The following is a 14,844-nucleotide window of genomic DNA, read 5'->3' as shown; positions in this document are numbered from 1 at the left end:
TGATAATATTATAAATAAAATTATAACCATGCAGCCGTCTATTACAGTATCACTTCAGACAGAGCATTGTAGTGTCACTGAGGAAAAATTACACTCATTCACTACTATAGGAGGAGAAGAATTGGCTAAACTTGTTAAATCATCAAAATCAACAACATGTATGCTTGACCCTATACCGACTAGGCTATTAAAAGAGATGCTTCCAGAGGTCATAGATCCTCTGCTTAATATCATTAATTCATCTTTGACATTAGGATATGTACAGAAAACTTTTAAGTTGGCTATAATTAAACCACTTATTAAAAAAAATGCAACTTGATCAACTAGTCAATTACAGGCCAATCTCGAATCTACCGTTTCTATCAAAAATAGAAAAGGCTGTGTCTTCACAATTATGTTCCTTTTTAGAAAGAAATGGTATATGTGAGGATTTCCAGTCAGGATTTAGACCGTATCATAGTACTGAGACTGCTCTAATCAGAGTTACAAATGATTTACTCTTATCATCTGATCGTGGTTGTGTCTCTCTATTAGTGTTACTCGATCTTAGCGCTGCATTCGATACCATCTGTAACCGGCCGTAATACAGTATTATATAGTATAATCCAGATATCACTGACTACGCCACCTTGGGAATTACACCCAAGGAAATAAGAAAGGAACACAGGTCGGTGGTGCAGTGAAAAGACAGAGTTGGGTCATCCAATAAACCAATGAAGAGTTTTATTTAAAAGACAGAAAGTTAAAATGTTTCACTTGCATCGTTTAATCATGGTATAAATCACTAGCACATTTATTGTAACAATACTAAACATATCAATGCTCATGGATAGAAAAAGACTCCTCCAATCATGCCTGATTTAGATACTGCATCAGATCAAATAAATGAACACAAAAACCAATGCACTGTTTGCACCAAATAAATACATTAACAAAAAGAAATAAATGAAAAGAAAAAAAAGAAAAAGAAAACAAGCCTAGAGCTTACCTCAGGGGCGGCAACCTAGCTGTAAATAAGTGTTCCACCCCTTATGTGTGCACAGCAAACAAAAACAAGAGGTGCCAACCCTGGTGCATCAAACTCACAGCAAATGTGTTTCACCCAGGTGACTAGCCTTCCCCCTCGGCGTGCTCCCTTGACTTGAAAAAGAAAGGAAAGAAAAATTAGTACAGTGCAAATATACAAAACAAATCAAAATTCTGATAATAGACCAAATCAGCTGGTACATGGATAAAATCCCTCCAACCTCAGCAGCACTATAGGACCACAAAGCTATCAATGAGGGAGATGGCACATCCGCTGTTGAATACAACACAACTTATGGTCCTGGTCGCAATGGCCAAACTACAATACAAATATAACAAACCACACTAATAAAGAAAGAAAAACGAAATACAGAGATTACTAAAATTATGAAAACAATTCACAACAAACACCCAAACATCTAATCACGAAAAACAGCAGCACGACCTGGGTTTACCATCACGTGGTACACATGAGACTGCAAAACAAAACATAACCATCAAGCAAAGATTTACTCCAAGTCAATCAAATTTACTTCTGTAATACGAGCATTCACTAGTTCATACATACCCCTGATGTCAGGATACACTCGCGAATGTCCTGTTAAAAACACACAATAACCCCCATTAAACCCAACTAACAATAAAAAAACCCGCACCACAACGGTGATCGCCGACGTACCTTAAAGCTTTCAATGAGCGCTTAACGCAACTCCCAGGGCACGTCACTGAGACGACTACAGCGATCACTTCAGAGACAAGGAAACATACTTTAACAACTTTACAACCACGCAGAGCCGTACATCACCTCCGTCACCTACCTCCACTCTAGTGACACCGATAACCGGAAGAGGGGCGGGTATGACAATCTACGTTCGAAGGTTTCCTGTCTACACATTTAAATACACTGGCCCTAATTATCATGCGCACCCAGTCTCATATAAAGGATAATGAACGCGGAAGAAAATAAATAAATCGTAAAACCCCCTACTACTACATTCCACCCCCCCTTTCTTTTATCGGCGCCCCGACGATAAGTAAACTTGAATGTAACCACAGAGGCAAAGTTAATTATTCATTACTACCACCAGGCTAGAACCAGGGCCTAAACGGAGCCGGAGAGGCCTGAGGCGCAGCCCTGGAAGAGCAAACAGTCCCGCCAGCGGCCCCCTGCACAGTCTGTGGAAGATGGTACAAGTTAGAATGTTGCCCGGCCGTGGAGCGGGCTGTCCGTCGTAAGGATGGTCGAGTCTCCTCAGTCAAAGTCGGACCTAAACGATCAGTAAAACCAGTAGGAATCGATGGCCCTGCCCCCTGGGTGTCTGACGTAACCAGCGGACACCTTGAAACCTCTGGTACTGTTAAACGATCACAGGGATCTCTCGTGGGGCCTGCCTCTGTGCTGGGACAAGCCAAAGTGTTAGGTACTAATAGCCATAAATCATCATCAACATCCTCCTGGGGTGGTACAACTGTCACTGATGGGCAAGCCGGAGGGATGTCTTGGGGCTCTGCCTGTAATTGGGCTTTCAGCATTGTCCGATGTACATGTCGTACCTTCCCCAGATCATTCACTGGTGCAATGGAGTACACCACTCCCTTCTCTTTGGGCACCTTTAATACCTGGTAAACAGCAGAGCTCCAATGATCTTGGATTTTGTTACGGCCCCTTACGCCAACATTACGCAGGTAAACTCGCTGGCCCTCAAACAGTGGCGCTTCCTTCACCCTCTTATCATGATAGTCCTTACGACGTGCGGCAGCGCTTGCTAGTCTCTCTCTGGCCCCCTCAAATGCGACCTGCAGCCGGGCCTCGTGTTCGCGAACCCAGTCGTGTACTGTACCAGCCTCTGGCTCACGCACTCTGCCCAACAAAAAGTCTACTGGGAGCTGGGGATCCTGACCAAACATCAGAAAGTGTGGAGACTCGCCTGTCGACTGATGTGGGGTAGTGTTGTAACAAAAAACTAACTGTGGGAGGCAGGAGGCCCAGTCCCTCTTCCTTGAGGCAGGCAGGGTACGCAGCAGGTTGTGCATTGTCCTATTAAAACGTTCACATTGGCCGTTGCCAGCAGGATGGTAAGGTGTAGTACGTGATCGTGCAATCCCATACAGGCCGCAAAGTTGTTGAATCAAGTTGCTCTCGAAACTACGACCTTGATCGGAGTGAAGACGACTCGGCACCCCGAACTTGCAAAACCACTCAGTCACTAGAACCTGGGCCACAGTAGAGGCCCTCTGGTCCCGGGTAGGTATAGCCACTGTAAACTTACTAAAAATGTCTGTCACTACAAGCACATTTTCCAGGCCATTATGTGAAGGCTCCAAGACAGTGAAGTCCATGGCCAAAATCTCATTGGGCCGCGAAGCCAAGAGGTGTCCCATGAAACTAGGGGTTGCAGGATTCGTATGCTTCGCCACTTGACACCTCTCGCACTCTTGACACCAGCGCTTCACCTCCGCAGCCATTCCTGGCCAAAAACAGCGTCGACGGACCAAATCCATAGTCCGTTCTACCCCCTGATGCCCATGGTCATGGTGTAACTGGGTGAGCACCTCTTGCTTCAACACTGCTGGTAGAACTACTTGAAATACCTCCTCACCCCCATTAGGTCGAAGAGTGCGACGGTGTAATACCCCCTCTATCTCTACCAGACGATCCCAGTGTCGTAATAACGCCAATGCCTGAGTAGATAGTGTGTGACGCTCTACCAAACTAGGGTACGCCTTCTGCTTCCGAAATGTCCAAATAGCTTGGATGTCTGGGTCTGACCACTGCAGAGAACATATATCAGATGCAGAATGATGGGGTAAAGCAAAGATGGCTGTTTGGGTTACCTGAGATGGTAGTGCAACTCTGGTCTGCTGCAGGGATTCTGGAACAGAGGTAGTGGAATTCTCTGGTAGATACTGTCGAGATAAAGCATCAGCGTTTCTATTTACTCTACCAGACCGGTATCGAATTTCATAATCAAAGCATGACAGTTGGGCCACCCATCGCTGCTCTGTTGCCCCTAATTTAGCAGAGACAAGATGACTCAAGGGATTATTGTCAGTGTAGATTATGCATTTTTGTCCCAAGAGATACTCGCGGAATTTTTCCGTAACTGCCCATTTCAAGGCCAAAAACTCTAATTTCATTGAACTGTAATTAAGCATATTACGTTCGGGGGGCCGGAGACCACGACTGGCGTAAGCTATAGGCCGGACCTTACCGTCCTGTTCTTGGGACAAAACTGCTCCCAAGCCACTATGGCTAGCATCCACTTCCAGGATAAAAGGTAGTGCAAAATTGGCATAAGCCAATACTGGAGTGGAGGTAAGTTTAGCTTTCAGTCCTTCAAAGCTCTGCTCACATGCCTCTGTCCAGGCCGCAGCGAAATCCCGTCCGGTCTTTTTCCGAGCCTTTGTACCAGCCAACTCTGCTACTAACTTATGTAGGGGTGCGGCCATCTTCGCGAAGCCCTCCACGAAACGACGGTAATAGCTGGTGAAGCCAAGGAATGAGCGCAGTTCTGCCACCTGACTTGGACGTCGCCACTGGGCCACCGCCTCGATTTTTCCCGGGTCCGTGGAGACACCAGCACTGGAGATCACATGTCCTAAATAGCCAACCTCCTGCTTGAAGAAAGTGCATTTCTCTAGCTTGACTTTGAGTCCTTCCTGTCCCAGTCGGCTTAGCACTCCCTCTAATCGTTCCAGGTGCTGTGAAATGGAAGAAGAGAAGACCACCACATCATCCAGGTAAAGTAGCAGAGATTGACAATGCTGTTCCCCAAACAAACATTGCATGAGGCGCTGAAATGTACTTGGGGCATTGCAGAGCCCGAAAGGCATACGGTTAAACTCGAATAATCCAAAAGGAGTACAAAAGGCTGTCTTGGCTTTATCCTTCTCGGCAACCGGAACTTGATTGTAGCCGCTGACTAAGTCGAGAGTGGAAAACCAATGGGCCCCAGAAAGGGCGTCCAACGATTCTTCAATACGTGGTAACGGAAAAGCGTCTTTACGAGTCTTGTGGTTTAATTGGCGGTAGTCCACGCAGAGGCGAAGGCTACCATCCTTTTTTCGCACCAAAACAATGGGGGACGCATAGGGACTGCAGCTCTCCCTAATGACCTGCGCCTCGAGTAACTGATTGATATGGGCCTTGACGACCTCGTATTCCGATGGTGGCAACCGCCTATAGCGCTGTCGGACCGGAACATCATCTAACAGGGGGATTTCATGGGATATAAGGCTGGTACAGCCCAAATCCCCCTCATGAGCTGAAAACACCGCCTGATATTCAACCAGCAATGTCCTAACCCGTTGAGCCTCTTCCTCACTAATATTTGATAAGTCAAGGGCATCTATTTGGCTTTGAATGGAGCTCAGAGATAGACCAGTGACTTCAATAGCCCTTGATTCAGCTACACCCTTAGGCAAGCTGACCACATCCACCCTACGCAAATAACCTAGCTGGGTGCGAGCGTAAAGTAAAACGTCAGTAGTGCCTACATTCACAACTGGGACGTAAACTGTACCCCTTAACACCTGAACTAACGAGGGAGAGGCTAACAATCCACCAGGTAAACCCGAGTCAAGAGGCTCAAATAATGCCGTACGACCAGCCAAGTGATCTGAACATGTCGCCCTGACAAACTTGGTCACACCCCCTGGAATACGCTGAACCCTCCCCTGACTTAATTTAACAACACTCTTCACTTCAGGCGGGGTTTCGACACCTGCTTGGTGACACTGTTGCAAGGCTTGGAACACTTGACCAGGTGCCTGAGACACAGTTGGTAGCTCAAATAATGCAGGCCCATGTTGAAAAAACAAAAGTTCATAGCATTTGCTAATTACATTCATACCAAGGACCCCCGGGACACTGGTCCCACCAGGAAGGTCTTTTACTACGAGTATGCCACAGGCCGGTATGACTCTTCCACACAAGAAAACGTCCAATTCTAAATATCCCAAATAAGGGATGGCCAATCCGTTAGCTGCCTTAAGCTGAAGCCACCGGCAAGTCTGTAAACTCCCCGTCTTAAAGTGTTGCAAAAAGAAACTCTCGGTAACTGTAGACACCATAGAGCCGGTGTCCAGTAAGCAGGACACCTTAATTCCACCCATAAGAATGTCTATATGGGGACAGGAGGACATTAATTTTGTGGCTGTACTCACACTACTTGCAACACAAGAGCCTGTAAGGGCCCCACCCGAGCTGTGGCTCAACGGTTCGGTGGGCATTAGTTTTCCGACCCATGTTGGGAGGCTGATGGTCCAGCCCTAGATGGGGAAGATAAAGCTACAGAATTAGACCGGGGGCGAAAAGGAACCCTTGCACCATCACACTCCCTTGCAAAGTGTCCCGGACGCTGACATCTCCTACAAATTACGGGGCCATCACGGGACGATCTAGCCTGCCTTTGGTTGTTCTGGAGTAGGGTGACACTTTGGGTTAACTGGTTAAGCTGATCTTGTTGTTGTTTCAAAATAGCTTTAAGATCCCCCAGTTCTGCACCTAATGAACCATCACCCAACATAGTGGAGGTACCCCCTTGAACCCCATACTGTAGGCCATAGGCCGATGGAACAGAGTGACTACGACCTCGAGTCCCCCCCGGCATGCCCTCCCGTTCCCACCTAATGGCCTCCCCTCTGACATCCAACAGAGTGACTGTAGGTTGACTACGTGCCATTTGCTTTAGCATGCGGCGGAGGGAACAATCAGACACATGCTCAATAAACTGGTCACGTAACAGTACCTCAAAGTTCAACATGCCCGCTGGTGCAACACGTTTTACCAGGTGCAGAAGACGCATCAGAGCCAAAGAAAACTCTAGAAGACTCTCCCCCTCTTGCTGTTTCCTGGAAAAGAAAGCCTCTTGCAAAGTAACATACGATTGACAACAGCCATACAATTCTTGCAAGATTTTAATCACAGTTTCTGGATCTCTCCGCTCTGCATCTGAACGATATTTAATTTCATCCCTGGCCTCACCTTCCAAGTGATCAACCAAAAAGAACGCTTGGTCGACAGGAGACAGATGACGGGCTCGCATACATGCGCGTGCCTCCTCAACCCACTCGTCAATGTTCATACCGGAGTTACCTCGGAACATAGGACACTTTCTGTCCCGTGGGATAAGAACAAGTCTCTCGGTAGCAGTGCTAATACCTTCCGCATCCGTACTTGTAGATGGCCTGGCTGCAGAATTGTCACAGAGGGCCGGTATAGAACCAGTTGCCAACGGTTCCTGGCGCAAACGTTCATTTTCGGCTCTCAGTTGTAGCACCATGTCTCTAAGTTGTGTCAGCTCATCCTCCATGACTGTGAAGAAAAAAAAAGAAAAAAAAGAACACAGAAGGAGAGAAAAGAAAAAAAAAAAAAAACGGGGAGTCGTTCGTTCAGAAGGGACCTCAATTAGTCCAGGGCTTGAACATCACCTCAGAACCAGAGTCGGCTGCTGTTTTTCAAAAAAAAATATACACACAAGAAAAAAAAACTAAACAAAATGTTGAACAATAGAAAATTACAGAATACTCGTCTCTGCTTTTACAATGCAACCACCCTGCCGACTGCGCCAGTTTGTAACCGGCCGTAATACAGTATTATATAGTATAATCCAGATATCACTGACTACGCCACCTTGGGAATTACACCCAAGGAAATAAGAAAGGAACACAGGTCGGTGGTGCAGTGAAAAGACAGAGTTGGGTCATCCAATAAACCAATGAAGAGTTTTATTTAAAAGACAGAAAGTTAAAATGTTTCACTTGCATCGTTTAATCATGGTATAAATCACTAGCACATTTATTGTAACAATACTAAACATATCAATGCTCATGGATAGAAAAAGACTCCTCCAATCATGCCTGATTTAGATACTGCATCAGATCAAATAAATGAACACAAAAACCAATGCACTGTTTGCACCAAATAAATACATTAACAAAAAGAAATAAATGAAAAGAAAAAAAAGAAAAAGAAAACAAGCCTAGAGCTTACCTCAGGGGCGGCAACCTAGCTGTAAATAAGTGTTCCACCCCTTATGTGTGCACAGCAAACAAAAACAAGAGGTGCCAACCCTGGTGCATCAAACTCACAGCAAATGTGTTTCACCCAGGTGACTAGCCTTCCCCCTCGGCGTGCTCCCTTGACTTGAAAAAGAAAGGAAAGAAAAATTAGTACAGTGCAAATATACAAAACAAATCAAAATTCTGATAATAGACCAAATCAGCTGGTACATGGATAAAATCCCTCCAACCTCAGCAGCACTATAGGACCACAAAGCTATCAATGAGGGAGATGGCACATCCGCTGTTGAATACAACACAACTTATGGTCCTGGTCGCAATGGCCAAACTACAATACAAATATAACAAACCACACTAATAAAGAAAGAAAAACGAAATACAGAGATTACTAAAATTATGAAAACAATTCACAACAAACACCCAAACATCTAATCACGAAAAACAGCAGCACGACCTGGGTTTACCATCACGTGGTACACATGAGACTGCAAAACAAAACATAACCATCAAGCAAAGATTTACTCCAAGTCAATCAAATTTACTTCTGTAATACGAGCATTCACTAGTTCATACATACCCCTGATGTCAGGATACACTCGCGAATGTCCTGTTAAAAACACACAATAACCCCCATTAAACCCAACTAACAATAAAAAAACCCGCACCACAACGGTGATCGCCGACGTACCTTAAAGCTTTCAATGAGCGCTTAACGCAACTCCCAGGGCACGTCACTGAGACGACTACAGCGATCACTTCAGAGACAAGGAAACATACTTTAACAACTTTACAACCACGCAGAGCCGTACATCACCTCCGTCACCTACCTCCACTCTAGTGACACCGATAACCGGAAGAGGGGCGGGTATGACAATCTACGTTCGAAGGTTTCCTGTCTACACATTTAAATACACTGGCCCTAATTATCATGCGCACCCAGTCTCATATAAAGGATAATGAACGCGGAAGAAAATAAATAAATCGTAAAACCCCCTACTACTACATTCCACCCCCCCTTTCTTTTATCGGCGCCCCGACGATAAGTAAACTTGAATGTAACCACAGAGGCAAAGTTAATTATTCATTACTACCACCAGGCTAGAACCAGGGCCTAAACGGAGCCGGAGAGGCCTGAGGCGCAGCCCTGGAAGAGCAAACAGTCCCGCCAGCGGCCCCCTGCACAGTCTGTGGAAGATGGTACAAGTTAGAATGTTGCCCGGCCGTGGAGCGGGCTGTCCGTCGTAAGGATGGTCGAGTCTCCTCAGTCAAAGTCGGACCTAAACGATCAGTAAAACCAGTAGGAATCGATGGCCCTGCCCCCTGGGTGTCTGACGTAACCAGCGGACACCTTGAAACCTCTGGTACTGTTAAACGATCACAGGGATCTCTCGTGGGGCCTGCCTCTGTGCTGGGACAAGCCAAAGTGTTAGGTACTAATAGCCATAAATCATCATCAACATCCTCCTGGGGTGGTACAACTGTCACTGATGGGCAAGCCGGAGGGATGTCTTGGGGCTCTGCCTGTAATTGGGCTTTCAGCATTGTCCGATGTACATGTCGTACCTTCCCCAGATCATTCACTGGTGCAATGGAGTACACCACTCCCTTCTCTTTGGGCACCTTTAATACCTGGTAAACAGCAGAGCTCCAATGATCTTGGATTTTGTTACGGCCCCTTACGCCAACATTACGCAGGTAAACTCGCTGGCCCTCAAACAGTGGCGCTTCCTTCACCCTCTTATCATGATAGTCCTTACGACGTGCGGCAGCGCTTGCTAGTCTCTCTCTGGCCCCCTCAAATGCGACCTGCAGCCGGGCCTCGTGTTCGCGAACCCAGTCGTGTACTGTACCAGCCTCTGGCTCACGCACTCTGCCCAACAAAAAGTCTACTGGGAGCTGGGGATCCTGACCAAACATCAGAAAGTGTGGAGACTCGCCTGTCGACTGATGTGGGGTAGTGTTGTAACAAAAAACTAACTGTGGGAGGCAGGAGGCCCAGTCCCTCTTCCTTGAGGCAGGCAGGGTACGCAGCAGGTTGTGCATTGTCCTATTAAAACGTTCACATTGGCCGTTGCCAGCAGGATGGTAAGGTGTAGTACGTGATCGTGCAATCCCATACAGGCCGCAAAGTTGTTGAATCAAGTTGCTCTCGAAACTACGACCTTGATCGGAGTGAAGACGACTCGGCACCCCGAACTTGCAAAACCACTCAGTCACTAGAACCTGGGCCACAGTAGAGGCCCTCTGGTCCCGGGTAGGTATAGCCACTGTAAACTTACTAAAAATGTCTGTCACTACAAGCACATTTTCCAGGCCATTATGTGAAGGCTCCAAGACAGTGAAGTCCATGGCCAAAATCTCATTGGGCCGCGAAGCCAAGAGGTGTCCCATGAAACTAGGGGTTGCAGGATTCGTATGCTTCGCCACTTGACACCTCTCGCACTCTTGACACCAGCGCTTCACCTCCGCAGCCATTCCTGGCCAAAAACAGCGTCGACGGACCAAATCCATAGTCCGTTCTACCCCCTGATGCCCATGGTCATGGTGTAACTGGGTGAGCACCTCTTGCTTCAACACTGCTGGTAGAACTACTTGAAATACCTCCTCACCCCCATTAGGTCGAAGAGTGCGACGGTGTAATACCCCCTCTATCTCTACCAGACGATCCCAGTGTCGTAATAACGCCAATGCCTGAGTAGATAGTGTGTGACGCTCTACCAAACTAGGGTACGCCTTCTGCTTCCGAAATGTCCAAATAGCTTGGATGTCTGGGTCTGACCACTGCAGAGAACATATATCAGATGCAGAATGATGGGGTAAAGCAAAGATGGCTGTTTGGGTTACCTGAGATGGTAGTGCAACTCTGGTCTGCTGCAGGGATTCTGGAACAGAGGTAGTGGAATTCTCTGGTAGATACTGTCGAGATAAAGCATCAGCGTTTCTATTTACTCTACCAGACCGGTATCGAATTTCATAATCAAAGCATGACAGTTGGGCCACCCATCGCTGCTCTGTTGCCCCTAATTTAGCAGAGACAAGATGACTCAAGGGATTATTGTCAGTGTAGATTATGCATTTTTGTCCCAAGAGATACTCGCGGAATTTTTCCGTAACTGCCCATTTCAAGGCCAAAAACTCTAATTTCATTGAACTGTAATTAAGCATATTACGTTCGGGGGGCCGGAGACCACGACTGGCGTAAGCTATAGGCCGGACCTTACCGTCCTGTTCTTGGGACAAAACTGCTCCCAAGCCACTATGGCTAGCATCCACTTCCAGGATAAAAGGTAGTGCAAAATTGGCATAAGCCAATACTGGAGTGGAGGTAAGTTTAGCTTTCAGTCCTTCAAAGCTCTGCTCACATGCCTCTGTCCAGGCCGCAGCGAAATCCCGTCCGGTCTTTTTCCGAGCCTTTGTACCAGCCAACTCTGCTACTAACTTATGTAGGGGTGCGGCCATCTTCGCGAAGCCCTCCACGAAACGACGGTAATAGCTGGTGAAGCCAAGGAATGAGCGCAGTTCTGCCACCTGACTTGGACGTCGCCACTGGGCCACCGCCTCGATTTTTCCCGGGTCCGTGGAGACACCAGCACTGGAGATCACATGTCCTAAATAGCCAACCTCCTGCTTGAAGAAAGTGCATTTCTCTAGCTTGACTTTGAGTCCTTCCTGTCCCAGTCGGCTTAGCACTCCCTCTAATCGTTCCAGGTGCTGTGAAATGGAAGAAGAGAAGACCACCACATCATCCAGGTAAAGTAGCAGAGATTGACAATGCTGTTCCCCAAACAAACGTTGCATGAGGCGCTGAAATGTACTTGGGGCATTGCAGAGCCCGAAAGGCATACGGTTAAACTCGAATAATCCAAAAGGAGTACAAAAGGCTGTCTTGGCTTTATCCTTCTCGGCAACCGGAACTTGATTGTAGCCGCTGACTAAGTCGAGAGTGGAAAACCAATGGGCCCCAGAAAGGGCGTCCAACGATTCTTCAATACGTGGTAACGGAAAAGCGTCTTTACGAGTCTTGTGGTTTAATTGGCGGTAGTCCACGCAGAGGCGAAGGCTACCATCCTTTTTTCGCACCAAAACAATGGGGGACGCATAGGGACTGCAGCTCTCCCTAATGACCTGCGCCTCGAGTAACTGATTGATATGGGCCTTGACGACCTCGTATTCCGATGGTGGCAACCGCCTATAGCGCTGTCGGACCGGAACATCATCTAACAGGGGGATTTCATGGGATATAAGGCTGGTACAGCCCAAATCCCCCTCATGAGCTGAAAACACCGCCTGATATTCAACCAGCAATGTCCTAACCCGTTGAGCCTCTTCCTCACTAATATTTGATAAGTCAAGGGCATCTATTTGGCTTTGAATGGAGCTCAGAGATAGACCAGTGACTTCAATAGCCCTTGATTCAGCTACACCCTTAGGCAAGCTGACCACATCCACCCTACGCAAATAACCTAGCTGGGTGCGAGCGTAAAGTAAAACGTCAGTAGTGCCTACATTCACAACTGGGACGTAAACTGTACCCCTTAACACCTGAACTAACGAGGGAGAGGCTAACAATCCACCAGGTAAACCCGAGTCAAGAGGCTCAAATAATGCCGTACGACCAGCCAAGTGATCTGAACATGTCGCCCTGACAAACTTGGTCACACCCCCTGGAATACGCTGAACCCTCCCCTGACTTAATTTAACAACACTCTTCACTTCAGGCGGGGTTTCGACACCTGCTTGGTGACACTGTTGCAAGGCTTGGAACACTTGACCAGGTGCCTGAGACACAGTTGGTAGCTCAAATAATGCAGGCCCATGTTGAAAAAACAAAAGTTCATAGCATTTGCTAATTACATTCATACCAAGGACCCCCGGGACACTGGTCCCACCAGGAAGGTCTTTTACTACGAGTATGCCACAGGCCGGTATGACTCTTCCACACAAGAAAACGTCCAATTCTAAATATCCCAAATAAGGGATGGCCAATCCGTTAGCTGCCTTAAGCTGAAGCCACCGGCAAGTCTGTAAACTCCCCGTCTTAAAGTGTTGCAAAAAGAAACTCTCGGTAACTGTAGACACCATAGAGCCGGTGTCCAGTAAGCAGGACACCTTAATTCCACCCATAAGAATGTCTATATGGGGACAGGAGGACATTAATTTTGTGGCTGTACTCACACTACTTGCAACACAAGAGCCTGTAAGGGCCCCACCCGAGCTGTGGCTCAACGGTTCGGTGGGCATTAGTTTTCCGACCCATGTTGGGAGGCTGATGGTCCAGCCCTAGATGGGGAAGATAAAGCTACAGAATTAGACCGGGGGCGAAAAGGAACCCTTGCACCATCACACTCCCTTGCAAAGTGTCCCGGACGCTGACATCTCCTACAAATTACGGGGCCATCACGGGACGATCTAGCCTGCCTTTGGTTGTTCTGGAGTAGGGTGACACTTTGGGTTAACTGGTTAAGCTGATCTTGTTGTTGTTTCAAAATAGCTTTAAGATCCCCCAGTTCTGCACCTAATGAACCATCACCCAACATAGTGGAGGTACCCCCTTGAACCCCATACTGTAGGCCATAGGCCGATGGAACAGAGTGACTACGACCTCGAGTCCCCCCCGGCATGCCCTCCCGTTCCCACCTAATGGCCTCCCCTCTGACATCCAACAGAGTGACTGTAGGTTGACTACGTGCCATTTGCTTTAGCATGCGGCGGAGGGAACAATCAGACACATGCTCAATAAACTGGTCACGTAACAGTACCTCAAAGTTCAACATGCCCGCTGGTGCAACACGTTTTACCAGGTGCAGAAGACGCATCAGAGCCAAAGAAAACTCTAGAAGACTCTCCCCCTCTTGCTGTTTCCTGGAAAAGAAAGCCTCTTGCAAAGTAACATACGATTGACAACAGCCATACAATTCTTGCAAGATTTTAATCACAGTTTCTGGATCTCTCCGCTCTGCATCTGAACGATATTTAATTTCATCCCTGGCCTCACCTTCCAAGTGATCAACCAAAAAGAACGCTTGGTCGACAGGAGACAGATGACGGGCTCGCATACATGCGCGTGCCTCCTCAACCCACTCGTCAATGTTCATACCGGAGTTACCTCGGAACATAGGACACTTTCTATCCCGTGGGATAAGAACAAGTCTCTCGGTAGCAGTGCTAATACCTTCCGCATCCGTACTTGTAGATGGCCTGGCTGCAGAATTGTCACAGAGGGCCGGTATAGAACCAGTTGCCAACGGTTCCTGGCGCAAACGTTCATTTTCGGCTCTCAGTTGTAGCACCATGTCTCTAAGTTGTGTCAGCTCATCCTCCATGACTGTGAAGAAAAAAAAAGAAAAAAAAGAACACAGAAGGAGAGAAAAGAAAAAAAAAAAAAAAACGGGGAGTCGTTCGTTCAGAAGGGACCTCAATTAGTCCAGGGCTTGAACATCACCTCAGAACCAGAGTCGGCTGCTGTTTTTCAAAAAAAAATATACACACAAGAAAAAAAAACTAAACAAAATGTTGAACAATAGAAAATTACAGAATACTCGTCTCTGCTTTTACAATGCAACCACCCTGCCGACTGCGCCAGTTTGTAACCGGCCGTAATACAGTATTATATAGTATAATCCAGATATCACTGACTACGCCACCTTGGGAATTACACCCAAGGAAATAAGAAAGGAACACAGGTCGGTGGTGCAGTGAAAAGACAGAGTTGGGTCATCCAATAAACCAATGAAGAGTTTTATTTAAAAGACAGAAAGTTAAAATGTTTCACTTGCATCGTTTAATCATGGTATA

At 47.0% G+C, this 14,844-nt stretch overlaps 1 protein-coding gene across 1 annotated transcript; it reads right to left on the bottom strand.

Annotated features, from left to right (window-relative positions):
- Positions 1–704: 704 nt before the first annotated feature.
- LOC137079527 (uncharacterized) lies at positions 705–14,385 on the bottom strand. The gene is made up of 3 exons (XM_067447478.1): positions 9,784–14,385; positions 6,408–7,334; positions 705–6,297 (listed from the first exon to the last, which is right to left on the bottom strand). The coding sequence occupies exons 1-3, from the start codon at positions 13,288–13,290 to the stop codon at positions 2,116–2,118; spliced, it is 8,616 nt and encodes a 2,871-aa protein (XP_067303579.1). The 5' UTR covers positions 13,291–14,385; the 3' UTR covers positions 705–2,115.
- Positions 14,386–14,844: the final 459 nt, after the last annotated feature.

Source organism: Pseudorasbora parva, chromosome 6, assembly GCF_024679245.1.
Source record: "Pseudorasbora parva isolate DD20220531a chromosome 6, ASM2467924v1, whole genome shotgun sequence".
Taxonomy (NCBI): Eukaryota; Metazoa; Chordata; class Actinopteri; order Cypriniformes; family Gobionidae; genus Pseudorasbora; species Pseudorasbora parva.
Note: the sequence above shows the minus strand (reverse complement) of the source record. Positions and strands in the feature narration are given on the sequence as shown.

Excerpts from the sequence above, each read along its gene's own strand:
- LOC137079527 (XM_067447478.1), bottom strand. The coding sequence starts at position 13,290 with ATGCCCACCGAACCGTTGAGCCACAGCTCGGGTGGGGCCCTTACAGGC. Across the intron at positions 7,335-9,783 it reads AGGACTATCATGATAAGAGG|GATGAGCTGACACAACTTAG; the intron begins GTGAAGGAAGCG and ends ACAGTCATGGAG. Across the intron at positions 6,298-6,407 it reads GATCGTCCCGTGATGGCCCC|GGCTGGACCATCAGCCTCCC; the intron begins GTAATTTGTAGG and ends TTCCCCATCTAG.